Genomic DNA, 17,532 nt, shown 5'->3' with positions numbered 1-17,532 from the left:
CAGGAAGCTTTGGTTGTTTTCCATGCACCACTTAAAGGCTGCTATAAAGCGTTGAAAGTTTAGAGGCTCCTTACACTCCATTTGCTTATGTCCCATGCCACAAACCAGCCAGTGAAGGTTGGTGGCTCAAAGCCTTGTTTGATGATGATTATGGGTGTGCCAAGGTCCCGGCCACTGGGGTGTGTCTTCAGATAGTCCTGTGCTGTGAGCATGGTCTCTTTCCTTTCTATCTCATTCGCCTCTTTGCCAATCCAAATAAAAATCTGGAACACAAGGAACGATGATAAGGAGGATGATGTTGAAAGAGAGGAAGCCAGACTCAAACCCCCACGAGTTCCTGCAGAACCTCGGACCTCTAATCCACTCAACTTGCTCGTTCATGTACCAGCTCAGCTACTCCATGGCACTTTGTCACTCAGAGCACAAGGGAGCAAAAGGAGTGCAATGTGGGAGGAGGCAGTGACATTTCGGTAGTCATAGAATTCCTAGAGTGCAGAAGGAGGCCATTCAGCCCATCGAGTCTGCACCGACCCTTCAAATGAGCAATCTACCCATGCCCACTTCCCCCCTATCCCCGTAATCCCAGAATCTGAGTTGCACATCCCTGGACCTTAAGGGACAATTGATCATGGCCAATCCACCTAACCTGCATTTCTTTGGACTGTGGGAGGAAACCGGAGCGCCCGGAGGAAACCCACAGAGACACAGGGAGAAAGTGCAGACTCCGCACAGTGACCCAAGCTGGAATTTAACCCGGGTTCCTGGTGCGCTGAGGCAGCAGTGCTAACCACTGTGCCACCGTGTCATTGGACTAGTAATTCAGAGACCTCCAAGATCCAGGTTCAGATCCCAAACAAAAAAATCAAATGATAACCATGGATTGATTGTTGTAAAAACCCATCTGGTTCATTAATATTGGTTTGGAAACGACAACGGCAAACCCAGCCCTGCCGTCCCTGTAATGTCCTCCTTACTAACATCTGGGGGCTTGTGCCAAAATCGGGAGAGCTGTCTCACAGACTAGTCATGCAACAGCCTGACATCGTCATACTCACTGAGTCATACGCTACAATGTCCATCACCAAGAGTGGCTCGGTAGCATCACTGCTGACCAAGCTGGCCGGGTCCTAAAGGACATAAACTGGGACTGCAGCAGGTGGTGAGGGAACCAACAAGAGGGAAAAACATACTTGACCCCATCCTCACCAACCTGCCTGCTGCAGGTGCATCTGTCCATGAGAGTATCGGTAGAAGTGACCACCGCACAGTCCTTGTAGAGACAAAGTACTGTCTTCACATTGAGGATGATGGAACCATCAATTCACCAGACACGGCTTTCCGATATGAGTAGTGGTTTTAATCTACTTACTACAGAGCCAGCCTGTTACCTGTTGATGAACTCTCGGTGAACTGCAGGCTGACTCTGGACAAGGGTATTTATACAGCAGCACAAGGGGGAGGAGTCATGGGCGGAGCCAAGGGTGGAGCCCTGTACAAACTCCAGAGCATTCCCAGAGCTACTCCCCCTAGTGGTCGGATAACGTTACTGCGCTTACAAAGATACAGTGTGAATTACCAAGTTACATTAACCACAAGAGGATACCCTCCATCGTGTTGTGTGGCACGGCCACCGTGCTAAATGGGATAGACTTTAAACAGATCGAGCAACTATTTTTTGTTAATTTAGAGTATCCAATTTTTTTCCAATTCAGGGACAATTTAGCTTGGCCAATTCACCTACCCTGCACATCTTTTTGGGTTGTGGGGTAAGACCCATGCAGAGCATATCCCCATTCTGACATTACCGCCAAGCCAGGGGACGAACCCTGGTTTAATGAGGAGTGTGTGCCAGGACCAGCATCAGGCATACCTACTATGAGGTGTCAACCTGGTGAAGCTATAACTCAGGACTTCTTGCATGCCAAACAACATAAGCATCAAGTGATAGACAGAGGTAAGTAAATCCACAACCAATGAATCAGATCTAAGTTCTGCCACATACAGTCATGAATGGCGGTGGACAATTAAACAACTTACTAGAGGTGGAGGCTCCACAAATATCCCCATCCTAAATGATGAAGGAACCCAGCCCATGAGTACAAAAGATGGGGGCAGCACGGTGGCGCAGTGGTTAGCACTGCTGTCTCACGGCGCCGAGGTCCCAGGTTCGATCCCGGCCCTGGGTCACTGTCCGTGTGGAGCTTGCACATTCTCCCCGTGTCTGCGTGGGTCTCCCCCTACAACCCAGAAAGATGTGCAGGGTAGGTGGATTGGACACGCTAAATTGCCTCTTAATTGAAAAAAAAATGAATTGGGCATTCTAAATTTTTTTAAAAAGACAGAGTTCTTGATTAATAAGGGGATCAGGGGTTATGGGGAGAAGACAGGAGAATGGGGATGAGAAAATATCAGCCATGATTGAATGGTGGAGCAGACTCGATGGGCCAAGTGGCCAAATTCTGCTCCTATGGTCTCATTGTTGATGCAATAGAGGGAACTGAATCTGGATGCTGGGTGTTTTCCATTCTTCATTTGGATCAGCACCGAATTTGCACAAAGTATTTAAAAAGGAGGAAGAGGTTTAGTAAACAGCCAGCGAGCGTGAGTGGTTCAGATGCTTAATTCGTACAGTTTTGTTGCAGATTCAGTGGTCGAGTGGGGTCATTCGAATGAATTGCCCTTATACTCAGATGGGCATCTTTAACCAGCTCTGTCCTCAGCCTCCAAATAAGACAAGCACAGGAAGGAGGCTCTCACCTGAGTGGGAAAGACTGGGCCTCCAGCCCTCACATCCTGCAATCCACGATTGATGGAGCAGGAAGAGGAAACATGAGACCAACAAACTCATCTTCAGACCATAACTTGATAACTACGTTTCCATTGGTTGATTCTTTTTACCTGATCCCATGTGTCCAGGAGCATGATGTCATCTTCAGTGAGGTCATCCTGGTTGAAGTTGTGACCTCGTTAACAATGAATCGCCCTGTTTGTTGGAGCACTCAAACAGACGCGGTTGAAAATCCGTATTTTCGTCTTGGAGTCTGCGTGAGACAAAAACACTTTGTGGAGCAAGAATACTGTTCCATTTTCCTCAACTTGCCTTCATTTTGTTTTATAAATTTAGAGTACCCAATTCATTTTTTCCAATTAAGGGGCAATTTAGTGTGGCCAATCCACCTAGCCTGCACATTTTTGGGTTGTGGGGGCGAAACCCACGCAGACACGGGGAGAATGTGTAAACTCCACACGGACAGTGACCCAGAGCCGGGATTCGAACCCGGGACCTCGGCGCTGTGAGGCAGCAGTTCTAACCACTAGGCCACCGTGCTGCCCCCTCACCTTCCCTTCATAAGGCCCAAAAATCCACTGTTATCTGGGGGCTTCTAAAAAACGTCAGGTCAGTGTGTAGTCCACGGGTGTCATTGTCCAGTCATTATTAAAATGGCAGCAACGAAAACAAAAGCTCCCTTCACTGACATCGTGAGTGGCCGAATCTTGGAAAAGGTGTTGGCAGCGTTGACTCCTGCTGGTCCCCTTGACCTGAAGCCCTGGCTCCTATTATTCTCCTGATAAATAGCCTGTATCACTGCTGGTCTCTTGATCTGAAGCCATCCATCTCTCAAGTGATGGCTTTACATTTGTTGGCCAAGATGCCCTCTCCTTCCAACTATGACATGACTCCTCTTAAAAGGGGTCATGTGCGGACAGTAGATGCCGTCAGGAAAGGACTTGGTAACAATGTCCACTGCATGACTAAACAGCCCAGTGACACTCACTATCTTGGTGGAGAATGGACATAAGGTACCTTAAGACCATAAGACATAGGAGCGGAAGTAAGGCCATTCGGCCCATCGAGTCCACTCCACCATTCAATCATGGTTGATTTCAACTCCATTTACCCGCTCTCTCCCCATAGCCCTTAATTCCTAGAGAAATCAAGAATTTATCAATTTCTGTCTTAAAGACACTCAACGTCCCGGCCTCCACCGCCCTCTGTGGCAATGAATTCCACAGACCTACCACTCTCTGGCTGAAGAAATTTCTCCTCATCTCTGTTACCTGAGGAACTTTAGCCCAGCTTTGAAGGAGGGGTGGAAAGAAAATGGCTGTTACCTTTTGTCATTTGCATATGGCGTCTTTCCACCAAGTGCTTCCCAGAATACCAGTGGTTCTTGGCCCTCAGCAATGATGGCCTCATTCCCATTGGCAACAATGGCAGCCAATTCTTTTGCCATTGCACGTTCATCCCCACTGGAACCCTAAACATAGGAAGAAAGAGGAATATCAGCCCTACATCCCAGAAACAACTTCCAATGGTAACATTCCATCTCTGCTACTGTCTCACATTCCAATGTACGTTTACTTGGTAATAGCTGTCTTTGAATCTAGTCTGCAATAAAGGACAAAGGCCTTTTCTCCTCTCATGGCTTATTCTGTACGTGGAAGATTATCAAGTGACCTCTGTACATCCCCCCAGCACAAAAATAGCCCTAAAACTGAGAATCCATTAACAGTAATTCAACAAATCATACTGCGATAGGCCATGAGAATAGCAAGCAAGGGAGATAGAAATGTCCTACTTGCAGTGGGTGGGGGAAGAGGGACAGTTTGGTTTTTAGAACTGCACTCTCCTGTGTTCCCTGTGGAGACATGGCTACACCACCGTATCAACGGCTCTCTGACCTGCCCTCCCTTCGGGTATAGCTCCCAGATGTAGGTTTGATGAATATACTCCACCACACCCATCTCCACACATCTCCTGTGCTGTCACCGCCCCCCCCCCCCATCTCCTGTGCTGTCATCCCCCCACATCCCTGTGCTGTCCCCATCCACCCCCTCCCCCAACTCCCACCCCCCCCCCCCTCTACTCTCTAATCCCTTCTTTTCTTCCAGGACGTGGCTGTTTTTGGGAGTATAGCCACGTCCCATCATTGGGTTAGGGTTGCTAATCCCCCAGGAATGTCCTGGACTCTCCAGAAATTGAATATTAATCTGCAGGACGCTCCTTCAGTTTTGTTGGAACACTTTCAATGAGAATTTTGGAGATTGGGGGATGGGAAGTTGGGGGGGGGGGGGGGGGGGGGCTGGTAAGGTTGTTTGATGGACAGTCAAAAAAACATCCAATCAGGTAACAGAATATTTTCAATATCCAACTGTTGTGGGCCCCAAGAATGGGCACATTGGGCAACTAATGGTTGGCGTGTGAGGAGTGGGGCAGTTGGAGGTTGGGTTTGTGCAATGCAACGTCCAGAAATATGTCTCGCCAGAGTTGGCAACCCAACACCCATCATGTGTGTCTGAGCGAGTGTCATCAGGCTTAAGTGGGGTGCTCTTTCTAAGGGCCGGTGCAGACTCGATGGGCCGAGTGGCCCCCTTCTGCGCTGTAAATTCTATGATTCTATAATACATTTGTGAGAGGCATTTCAGAAGCACCTGATCCTGCCCTCTTTAGACCTGACACCTCCAGCAGGATACTCTGGTGGGAGCAGGGATCGAACTTCCAAATTGGGCCATGAAGTTTGCAACCGAGTCAACATGAGGAGTTCAGAATCTTATCCACAGCTACCTGATAATGTACAACTTGTGATTTAAAGTTTTTTTTACCTTCCCACACCACAGGTAGCAATTTGTTTCTGTTTTTAGAAGAAAGACATCATTTGAGTTGAAAGATGAAGCGTAGGCTGGGACCTCAATTGCTTTGGTATTAGACTTAACAGAGCCATGAACCTGAAAGAGTCTGACAGGCGGCTCTGGGTGGTTGCCGCTCTTCCTTGAAGTGCCGCCCTAACAGACAAACCAAAGGTGCACTTATCAGTATGCCGGTAACTATCTTATTTTAAGGGGCCAAGCCCTCCATGACTAAAGGTTCAACATGATTTGCCAAATGTTTGTTTCTTCTCTTGACCAACATCCCATAAACAGATAACTTGGCCATTTTATTTTTCACATCATTTGATTGACCTCATTCCTTTAAAAGGTAATGAGGTGAAATCACACCATGTGTGGGCGGCACGGTGGTTAACACTGTTGCTTCACAGCACCAGGGTCCCGGGTTCGATTCCTGGCTTGGGTCACTGTCTGTGCGGAGTCTGCACGTTCTCCCCGTGTCTGCGTGGCTTTCCTCCGGGTGCTCCGGTTTCCTCCCACAAGTCCCGAAAGACGTGCTGTTAGGTGAATTGGACATTCTGAATTCTCCCTCTGTGACCTGAACAGGCGTCAGAATGTGGCGACTAGGGGCTTTTCACAGTAACTTCATTGCAGTGTTAATGTAAGCCTACTTGTGACAATAAAGAGTATTATCATATATCACAGTGAGAACTTAACTCACAAAATAGAATCATACAACAGATTGAAGGCCCGTTGCTAGATGCCAGCTCATTGCTCAGGCATCTGTAGCTTTGAGTTTGTTAAAATTAGTGGATACTCCACCCCACAAAACAAACCTTTCCTCACATTTACTGCAAACAACATTCTATCCAAATATTATCTGATTGTATTGTTGTTTAAGGTGAAAATTTTAAATCAATTCCTTATATCCAACTTCATGTACACATCGAAAAGGAAACTGCTGGAAAATCTCAGCAGGTCTGGCAGCATCTGTAGGGAGAGAAAAGAGCTAACGTTTCGAGTCCAATGACTCTGTGTCAAATGGACACATCAATAGTTACTGGGAGTCAAGGCGGAATTAGTGATACAAATCAGTCAGAAGGTTAAACCCTCAGAATTGGTCTCATAGGGTTGATTAAAATATATAATTCAGGCATTAATGGTTGTGGTAAACCACTGTAGTATATTCTATGTGTATTGTGGTAAGCGGCTACTGTATTGCATGTAATGTGGTAAGCCACTGCCCGATGGCTCCGCCTCCCCTCGGGCTCGGTATAAAGGTGGCCAGTCTCCACCTCTGCCCCAGTTCGGGATCAGAGGCCAGGAGGCTTTCTGTTTAGCTTATTAAAGCCTCAGTTACGTTCACTACTCGTCTTGTGTTCATTGATGGCGCATCAGTGGTAGGAGAGGGTAAATGTAGCATTCTGGAAATCCTTTTTGTGTCTTTTCTCTTTCAATTTTGTTTCCTTTTTCTCACCTCATTCGCAGGTTCTGCCACCTGCCAGGGTAAGGGCCCAGTAGACCCTCTGCTGTTTTGCTTATCTGAACACTCTTAGAGTCATAGTGTCATTTATTGTACTGAAGGGGGCTATTCAGCCCATCAAGTCTATGCCAGCTCTCCATGGAGTAATCCAGTCAGTCCCATCCCCCCCACCCCCCCTAACTCCGTAGCCTTGCAGATTTAGTTCCTTCAAATGCCAATCCACTTTCCTTTAGAAAATGTTGATCATCTCCGCATTCACCAGCAGCAGGTTCCAGGCCATTACCACTCGCTGTGTATAAAGGTTCTGTTCGCCGTGGGTGCAAATCCCATTATGGCTGCTAAATCTCACGAGAGGGCCATAACGGGATTTGCGCCGACGAGATCTCAGTTTGAGATCTTCCCCAACCCCTGGTGGTGACGTGACCAGGTTCATGCCCAGAAAGGGGGTGACCTGCTTTCCATGAATTTGAATAATTTAAATGTACTTAACCGGCTTTACCCTGTCGTGTAGGCCCTTCGGCCGCGTGGCATCACGCCAGTGTGACTCATTGCTGGTTTTCAAAAACTAAAACAGGTCTTGATGGACCAAGCCAGGGGTGCGGAGGTGCCTGGAAGCCTCGGGGGTTGAGGACCAAGGCTGGGCATTGCCCCCTGGCCCCAGGTGACACTGTCGTGGGAACTGCCGGGAGCACTGCCAGGGGGCACTGAAGCAGACACTGCCAAGCAGGCTCTGGCAGGGGGATAACCATCCTCCATTGCCGGGGAAAGGGGGGGGGGGGGGAATAATGCTCCCCGATATTTCCATGGTGAAGGTCGCCCAGATGCTTATAGGAGTGGTCCTCCATGTCCGTGGGAGCAGGTTGGGGGAAACGTATTTTAAGTGCCCTTTAAAGATGGTGCCCAAATCTCTATGGGGCTGCTCTTACTGGCCCCAGAAACACGCTGCTTTTCAGACAGAGTCTTACACTTTGCCATTTTGGGGGAAAATACCACCTCTTAAATCACACACTCCTCGTCCTGTGCAATCCGTTCATGGGAATGGCTTTCCTTATGCACCTCTATCAAATTTCCTCGCAAACCAGGGACACCCTCTGTCCAGTCCCATGCCAGCTGGTGCAGGCATTGTTAAACCCGGGGGCACGACCCGTGGGTGGTCGCGGTCGGGTGTCGGGAGGGTCGCGGAGCCGTCCACCGCGGCGCTCCCGAACACGCAAGTCCGCGCGCAGCGGCCGGCTTTTAACTATGCCGGCTGCGGGCGGCACGGTGGCACAGTGGTTAGCATTGCTGCCTCACGGCGCTGAGGACCCGGGTTCGAATCCCGGCCCTGGGTCACTGTCTGTGAGGAGTTTGCACATTCTCCCCGTGTCTGCGTGGGATTCACCCCCACAACCCAAAAGATGTGCAGAGTAGGTGGATTGGCCATGCTAAATTGCCCCTTAATTGGAAAAAATAATTGGATATTCTAAATTTATTTTAAAAAAACAATGCCGGCTGCGAGCGGCCTTCAAAATGGTCCGGAACATATTAAAAAAATTCGGCCGCACTGCGCATGTGTGCCTGATCATCGATGCGCCTGGGCAAAAGGCACCGATGATCGGGCACACATGCGCAGTGCGGCCGCATTTTTTTAATACAGTCGCAGCCTTTTTTGTTTACAAGTTCAGGGGGCCAAAGGGACCCAAAACCATTTCCTCCATTTTTGTCAGCAGCAAACAAGGTAAGAGAAATGGTGGGTCGCGAAGGTCGGCCGGCGTGGGTCGCGAAGGGTGGCCGGGTTCGGTCCCGAAGGTTGGCCGGTTGGTACAAATGGGTCCCAGGATAAAAAGTTTGAAAAACTTTTGTTCTAGTGTATTCACACACTGAAATGAAATGAAAATCGCTTATTGTCACGAGTAGGCTTCAAATAAAGTTACTGCGAAAAGCCCCTAGTCGCCACATTCTGGCGCCTGTTCGGGGAGGATGGTACGGGAATCGAACCATGCTGCTGGCCTGCTTGGTCTGCTTTCAAAGCCAGTGATTTAGCCCAGTGTGCTAAACCAGCCCCTGGTCACTGAGCCACTGGTAATCAAAGGTTTAATTCTATTCTCGTCACATTATACCAAAGACTTACTTCAAAGATGATCACTTTACCATTGAAAATGGTCATGAAGTGTCGTGGCTCCTTGCCCATGGTGACCCGAATCTGCACAGGTTCATCACCAAACTTCTGGTCCAGCTGGACTGCTTGAAAGGCTGAGGCAGCCAGTTCATCTTGGCTGGCATGACGACCCTAGGAATAAAGGCACCAATCTAGTTAAGCTATTCATAACATAGGAACATAGCACTGCTACCTCAGTGCCAGGGACCTGGGTTCGATTCCGGCCTTGGTGACTGTCTTTGTGGAGTTTGCACATTTTCCCAGTGTTTGCATGGGTTTCCTCCGCGTGCTCCAGTTTCCTCCCACTGTCCAAAGATGTGGATTGACCATGCTAAAATTGCCCCTTAGTGTCCAAAGAGATGATTGACAGCTTCAAATTCCCAGGCGTGCACATCACCAACAACCTGTCTTGGTCCACCCATGTCGACACTACGACCAAGAAAGCACAACAGCGCCTCTTCCTCCTCAGGAAACTAAGGAAATACAGCATGTCCACATTGACTCTTACCAACTTTTACAGATGCACCATAGAAAGCATCCTATCGGGCTGCATCACAGCCGGATATGGCAACTGCTCGGCCCAAGACCCCAGTCCATCACGCAAACCCACCTCCCATCCATTGACTCTGTCTAAACCTCCCGCTGCCGGGGGAAAGCGGGTAGCATAATCAAAGACCCCCCCCCAACCCGGGTTATTCGCTCTTCCAAATTCTTCCACAGGCAGGAGATACAGAAGTCTGAGAACACGCACGAACAGACTCAAAAACAGCTTCTTCCCCGCTGTTACCAGACTCCTAAATGACCCTCTTATGGACTGAACTGATCTTTCTATGCATCCTCTCCACTGTTGTAGTACTACACTCCTGTATGCTTCACACGATGTCTATGTATTTACCGTACATCGTATGTTTTTCATGTGTGGAATGATCTACGTGGACTGTACGCAGAACAATACTGGACCTCGGTACACGTGACAATAAATGTAAATCTAAATATATCTAAAACTAAAGATGTGCAGGTTAGGTGGATTGGCCATGCTAAAATTGCCCCTTAGTATCCAAAGATAGGAGCAGGAGTTGGCTTGCTCCACCATTTAATAAAATCATGACTGATCTAATTGTGTCTCTGCTCCACTTTCCTCTCTGCTCCCCATAACCCTTGACCCCCTTAGAACATAGAACATAGAACAGTACAGCACAGAACAGGCCCTTCGGCCCTCAATGTTGTGCCGAGCCATGATCACCCTACTCAAACCCACGTATCCACCCTATACCCGTAACCCAACAACCCTCCCCCCCTAACCTTACATTTATTAGGACACTACGGGCAATTTAGCATGGCCAATCCACCTAACCCGCACATCTTTGGACTGTGGGAGGAAACCGGAGCACCCGGAAGAAACCCACGCACACAGGGGGAGGACGTGCAGACTTCGCACAGACAGTGACCCAGCCGGGAATTGAACCTGGGACCCTGGAGCTGTGAAGCATTTATGCTAACCACCATGCTACCCTGCTGCCCCAACCCTGCTGCCCCTTACCGAACCAAAATCTGTCCACTCGGCCATGATTAAATTCATCGACCCAAGCCTCCACTGCTGTCTGGGGAAGGGACTTCCACAGAGTAACGACCCTTTGGGAGAAAACATTTCACCTCACCTCTTCCCCACAAAAGGAACCATCCTTTGGGTATCCACCCTCTCAAGTTACCTCAGGATAAGATCACCTCTCATTCTTCTAAGCGCCAATGGATACAGGCCCAACCTGCTCAATCTTTCTTCATAAGACAAACCATTCATCCCAGGGCAGCACGGTGGCGCAGTGGTTAGCACTGCTGCCTCACGGCGCTGAGGTCCCAGGTTCCATCCCGGCCCTGGGTCACTCCGTGTGGAGTTTGCATATTCTCCCTGTGTCTGCGTGGGTTTCGCCCCCACAATCCAAAGATGTGCAGGCTAGGTGAATTGGCCATGCTAAATTGCCCCTTAATTGGAAAAACTGAATTGGATACACTAAATTTATTTTAAAAAACCTCTAACAGATTAGTCGTACACAATTTCCCTTCACAAGCCACGTTGGCTCGGCCTGATCAAATTGTGATTTCTAAGTATCCTGCTGCAATTTCCTTAATAATGGAGTCTAGCACTTTCCCTATGACAAGCTACAGACAGACCTGGCTCGTCCCATTAATTATATCATTAAAAAAAGTGGGTAGCACGGCAGCATAGTGGTTAGCATAGTTGCTTCACAGCTCCAGGGTCCCAGGTTCGATTCCCGGCTGGGTCTCTGTCTGTGTGGAGTCTGCACATTCTCCCCAATTTAGCCCCTTTGTGTCCAAGGTGGGGTTGGTTGGGGATGGGGTGGGGACGTGGGCCTGGGTGGTGCTTTTCCAAAGGTTCAGTGCGGGCTCGCTGGGCCAAGTGGCCTCCTTCTGCACTGTAGCGATTCTATATTTAGAAGGAATGTTCAAGGTGTTACTGTGGCACAGTCGGTAGCACTGAGTCAGAAGGTTGTGAGTTCAAGTCCCACTCCAGAGACTTGGGAACAAAATTTAGGTTGATGCTCCCAGTGTTGTACTAAGGGAGTGCTGTCTTTTGAATAAGATGTTAAACGGAGGCTCTGTTTGCCTTCTTAGGCGGTGAAAGAAATGCCACAGTACTATTTTGAAACAGATTAGAGAGAATTCTCTCCACTCCTCTGGCTATTTCTTTCAAAATTAATTTATGGGATGCGAGCATCGCTGGTTAGGTCAGCATTTGTTGCCCATCCCTAATTGCCCCTTGAGAAGGTGGTGGTGAGCCGCCTTCTTGAACCGCTGCAGTCCGTGTGGTGTAGGTACACCCACTGTGCTGTTAGGGAGGGAGTTCCAGGATGGTGCCCCAGCGACAGTGAAGGAACGGGTAAGCACGGTAGCATGGTGGTTAGCATAAATGCTTCACAGCTCCAGCGTCCCAGGTTCGATTCCCGGCTGGGTCACTGTCTGTGCGGAGTCTGCACGTCCTCCCCCTGTGTGCGTGGGTTTCCTCCGGGTGCTCCGGTTTCCTCCCACAGTCCAAAGATGTGCGGGTTAGGTGGATTGGCCATGCTAAATTGCCCGTAGTGTCCTAAAAAGTAAGGTAAAGGGGGGGGGGGTTGTTGGGTTACGGATATAGGGTGGATACGTGGGTTTGAGTAGGGTGATCATGGCTCGGCACAACACCAAGGGCCGAAGGGCCTGCTCTGTGCTGTACTGTTCTATGTTCTATGTTCTATATTTCCAAGTCAGGATGGTGAGTGACTTGGAGGGGAACCTCCAGGTGATGGGGTTCCCAGGTATCTGCTGCCCTTGTCCTTCTAGATGGTAGTGGTCGTGGGTTTGGAAGGTGCTGCCTAAGGAGCCTTGGTGAGTTGCTGCAGTGCATCTTGCAGATGGTACACACGGCTGTCACTGTGTGTCGGTGGTGGAGGGAGTGAATGTTTGTGGAAGGAGGAGCAATCAAGTGGGGCTGCTTTGTCCTGGATGGTGTCGAGCTTCTGGAGTGTTAGGCCAGTATTTATCCTTCTACCAACATCACTAAAAAAAAACAGACTGCATTATCATTGTGGAAGCTTACAGTGGTTAAATTGACTTCCACTGCATGTGAAACTGGACCCGGGCCCTCGGGAGGCCATATTTGGGGTGTCAGACCAGCCGGGTTGGAAACGGATGCAGAGGCAGATGTTGTAGCCTTCACCTCGTTGATCGCCCGAAGGTGGATTCTGTTAGGGTGGAGATCAACCTCTCCACCCTGTGCCCTGACGTGGTAGGGGAACCTGCTGGAATTCTTAATGCTTGAAAAGGTCAAATTTGAACTGAGGGGAAGGATGGAGGGGTTCTACAATTCATGGGCATTATTCATTATACACTTTCGAGAATTGGATCACATCACATTCAAAATCGAGGGGTTATAAAGTCAAGAGGCGATAGGGAGGGGTGAATTTCAAACAATCTCCATCAGCAGGGTCGGGATCGAGGAAAGCTATTAGACCTAAATCCCCAGAACTGGATTGGCCTACATCCCAGGGCCTGTGAAGTCCCGGCACAGATAGCAGATACATTAGCTATCTTCCAAAATTCCTTACATTCTGGAAAGGTTCCAGTGGAATAGAAAATAGCAAATTTAACACCTTTATTCAAGAAAGGAGGTAGGTCAGAAAGCAGGAAACTCTAGGCCAGTTAGCCTATGTCATAGAATCATAGAATCATAGAATTTACAGTGCAGAAGGAGGCCATTCGGCCCATCAGGTCGGCACCAGCCCTTACAAAGAGCACCCTACTGAAGCCCGCGTATCTACCCTATCCCCGTAACCCAGTAACCCCCACTTCACATTTTTTGGACACTAAGGGCAATTTAGCACGGCCAATTCACCCAACCCGCACGTTTTCGACAGTGGGAGGAAACCGGAGCACCCGGAGGAAACCCACGCAGACACGGGGAGGACGTGCAGACTCCGCACAGACAGTGGACCCGAGGCCGGAATTGAAACCCGGGTCCCTGGCGCTGCGAGGCAGCAGAGCCAACCACTGTGCCACCGTGGTCTTTATTAGTTCAAATGATGACAACAATTCGCACTTGGGTATTTCCTCAGGTACATAATATTCCATCGGCTCAAATCACCAATGCGATTGACATATGCATCTCTTAACTACACATTTCGATTCAATTTCCTCAAGAACACAAAAGCCCAACGTTTTGACAACTTGGGACTTGCAAATCAGAAATCAAAAGGTGGAGCCAAACTGCCCATTTGGCCATCTGCAATGTCAAGTCTGAGTTGGAAGGATGCCGCAGCCGAGGTTATGGTGTATTTGGTTCTAACCCCTTCAGATAGCCTCACCTGCCAAATATAGAGGATAAAATGTTGTTTCCTGTTCATTTGGTATGTATACAGAATCAGGTAGCAGTCGCCACCATAGAAGAAGCCATGCCTTTCGGGATCCACCGGAACCAGTTCAAGGTTTTCTATTCTCCACACCTACAAAGACAATATGGATCTGTGGTGAATTATACTGTATTGTAATTCATACTGTATTGCATTGCATTGATTATGTACTTGTGGGCTCTGTATGTGAGCCGTTGCGCGGCTCGCCCATAGGGGGAGATGAGGAGCTTGTACAGGGCTCCACCCTTGGCTCCGCCCATGGCCCCTCCCACTACCGGAAGTATAAAGTGCTGCAGCCCGTAAGCCCTGCTCTCAGTTTCTCCGGTCGCAGGCTGGCTCAGTTGTAAGACTATTAAAACCACAGTTTTACTTCCAATCGTGTCTCGAGTGAATTGATGGTCACAACAGGATCCACAGTCAGGTGAAGAGCTGGATGGTGTTCATTGCCCAAATTCAGCACCAGAGGAAATAGAGGGGGCATCCAAATGGGGTCACTGCTAGTATCAAAATATTCAAAACCAAGTTGAAAAGTTATAGCTGCTGTAAAATCCAAACAGTGTCACACTACCTTTCCTCCCCTATATTGAAGATATTGTAGAGGTGCTAAAATCAAGCCCCTTTTCCCATTTCTTTTTTTTTTCTGCTTTTCAAAACACAATTAAAGTGACCTCACTCCCGAACACACTCCACAGTTTGTTTTGGCACAAATCCACGTTACAGCATTTGACTAGAACAAAGAAGAAGGAACAATACAGCACAGGAACAGGCCCTTCGGCCCTCCAAGCCTGTATCGGCCATGATACCAACCTTGGCCAAAACCCTCAGCACTTCCTTGTGCCGTATCCCTCTATCCCCGTCCTATCCATGTGTTTGTCAAGATGCCTTTTGAACGCCGTTAATGTATCTGCTTCCACAACCTCCCCTGACAACACGTTCCAGGCACTCACCACCCTCTGTGTAAAAAACCTGCCTCGCATATCTCCTCTAAACTTTGCCCCACAGACCTTAAACCTATGCCCCCTGGTGACTGACCCCTCCACCCTGGGAAAGAGTGCCTGCCCATCCACTCTATCCATGCCCCTCATAATCTTGTAGACCTATCAGGTCACCCCTTAACCTCCGTCTTTCTAATGAAAACAGTCCGAGTCTATTCAGCCTCTCCACATGGCTAACACCCTCCATACCAGGCAACATCCTGGTAAACCTCCTCTGCACCCTCTCCAAAGCCTCCACTTCCTTCTGGTAGTGTGGTGACCAGAATCGTGCGCAATATTCCAAGTGCGGCCTTACCAAGGTTCTATACGACTGCAGCATGATTTGCCAGTTTTTATACTCGATGCCCCGTCCAATGAAGGCAAGCATTCCGTCTGCTTTCTGACTACCTTGTCCACTTGTGTTGTCACTTTTAAAGATCTGTGGACCTGCACGCCCAGATCTCTCCGACTTTCTATATTCCTAAGGGTTTTGCCATTTCCGGTATATTTCCCCTCTATGTATTCCCCTCAGGGGCTGGTTTAGCACAGGGCTAAATCGCTGGCTTTTAAAGCAGACCAAGGCAGGCCAGCAGCATGGTTCAATTCCCGTACCAGCCTCCCTGAACAGGCGCCGGAAAGTGGCGACTAGGGGCTTTTCACAGTAACGTCATTTGAAGCCTACTCGTGACAATAAGCGCTTTTCATTTTCATTTCATTTCATGTTGGACCTACCAAAATGTATTACCTCACACTACTCATCTATTGCACTGGAAGCAAGTGCGGCAAGGCCGTGGTCAACGATATGGCCACCCTGCATCCAATCCGTCCATTTGTTTATTGTTTTTATGTTTCTCTCGGTACCAACAACAAGTAATAATAGTACTGTACCTCTGTTTTTCCTGTGCCATCATCAAACATCCTCTCTTGAGCTGCCACCTTTGGCATGGCATGCAATAAGGTGGCATCAAACCTTTGTTGGCTAATCTTGGCTGGAAAGGGAATAAAAAGTTAAAAGATATCAAAATTGTTAACTTCGAAGGCGCGCAGTGTACTTTAGAACATAGAAATCGGAGGAGGCCATTCAGCCCCTCAAGCATGTACCACCATTGAACAAGATCATGGTTGTTCAGTATCTTCATTCCATCCACCCCCCTTGGCTCCGTATCCTTTTATACCCTTGTCTAGCAGACGTCCATCACTCTCAGGTTTAAAATATTGACTGAGTTAGCTTTTAGTATGAGTAAGTCTATAATTCTATCGTGAAGAAGTGTTACCTCACATTTATCTTAATGGCTTGGCTCTGAATATCTAGTTATGTGCCTTTGCTCTAGAATCCCACAGCAATGGAAATGATTTCTATGCACTTTATAAATGCCTTTAAAATTCTTTAAAATAGGGCAGCACGGTGGCGCAGTGGTTAGCACTGCTGCCTCACGGCGCTGAGGTCCCAGGTTCGATCCCGGCCCTGGGTCACTGTCCGTGTGGAGTTTGCACATTCTCCCCGTGTCTGCGTGGGTTTCGCCCCCACAACCCAAAGATGTGCAGGGCAGGTGGATTGGCCATGCTAAATTGCCCCTTAATTGGAAAATAAATAATTGGATATTCTAAATTTATTTTTAAATCTTTAAAATAACCCCTGAACCTTCTCTCTTCCATGGAATACAAGCCTGCTTTTTATAATATCCCCTCATAACCTAACTCTGGGAACATTCTGGTGAATTACACTCTTTCCAAGGTCAATATATCCTTTCCAAGGTACGGTGCCCATTACTGCACACAAGGCTTTCTATAGCTGTAACAAAAAATCCTCCCCTTTATATTCTAGCCCTAAAAGGTATAAAGGCGAATATACTGGACGGGATTCTCCGTCCCCGAGCTGGGTCGGACAAACTCCGGGGGGCGTGGGGGGGGGGGGGGGGGGGCACGATTCACGAGACGACGCCCCGACGCCGGTCCGCCGATTCTCCACGCGCGATGGGCCGAGTGACCGCTGAGTTAGGCCAAGTCCCGCTAGCGCCGTCACGCGTGGTCCTACCCGGCGTGAGCTCGGAGTTCATGTTGCTGGGGGCGGCTTGGTGGGGGGGATGGGGGATCCGACCCGGGGGGGGGGGGGGGGGGCACGATTCACGAGACGACGCCCCGACGCCGGTCCGCCGATTCTCCACGCGTGATGGGCCGAGTGACCGCTGAGTTAGGCCAAGTCCCGCTAGCGCCGTCACGCGTGGTCCTACCCGGCGTGAGCTCGGAGTTCATGTTGCTGGGGGCGGCTTGGTGGGGGGGATGGGGGATCCGACCCGGGGGGGGGGGGGGGGGGCACGATTCACGAGACGACGCCCCGACGCCGGTTCCGCCGATTCTCCACGCGTGATGGGCCGAGTGACCGCTGAGTTAGGCCAAGTCCCGCTAGCGCCGTCACGCGTGGTCCTACCCGGC

At 49.2% G+C, this 17,532-nt stretch overlaps 1 protein-coding gene across 1 annotated transcript in view; it reads right to left on the bottom strand.

Annotated features, from left to right (window-relative positions):
• Nucleotides 1-17,532, bottom strand: part of avil (advillin) — a 67,853-nt gene that overhangs the window by 7,824 nt on the left and 42,497 nt on the right. The window contains 8 exon segments of the mRNA XM_038786654.1: nucleotides 75-263; nucleotides 2,899-2,962; nucleotides 2,964-3,041; nucleotides 4,114-4,259; nucleotides 5,605-5,784; nucleotides 9,201-9,359; nucleotides 14,081-14,218; nucleotides 15,988-16,088. Of these exon segments, the coding sequence (XP_038642582.1) occupies nucleotides 75-263; nucleotides 2,899-2,962; nucleotides 2,964-3,041; nucleotides 4,114-4,259; nucleotides 5,605-5,784; nucleotides 9,201-9,359; nucleotides 14,081-14,218; nucleotides 15,988-16,088 (1,055 nt within the window).

Source organism: Scyliorhinus canicula, chromosome 28 (assembly GCF_902713615.1).
Source record: "Scyliorhinus canicula chromosome 28, sScyCan1.1, whole genome shotgun sequence".
Classification (NCBI taxonomy): domain Eukaryota; kingdom Metazoa; phylum Chordata; class Chondrichthyes; order Carcharhiniformes; family Scyliorhinidae; genus Scyliorhinus; species Scyliorhinus canicula.
The sequence above is the reverse complement of the archived record's forward strand: the minus strand, read 5'-3'. Positions and strand labels throughout refer to the sequence as shown.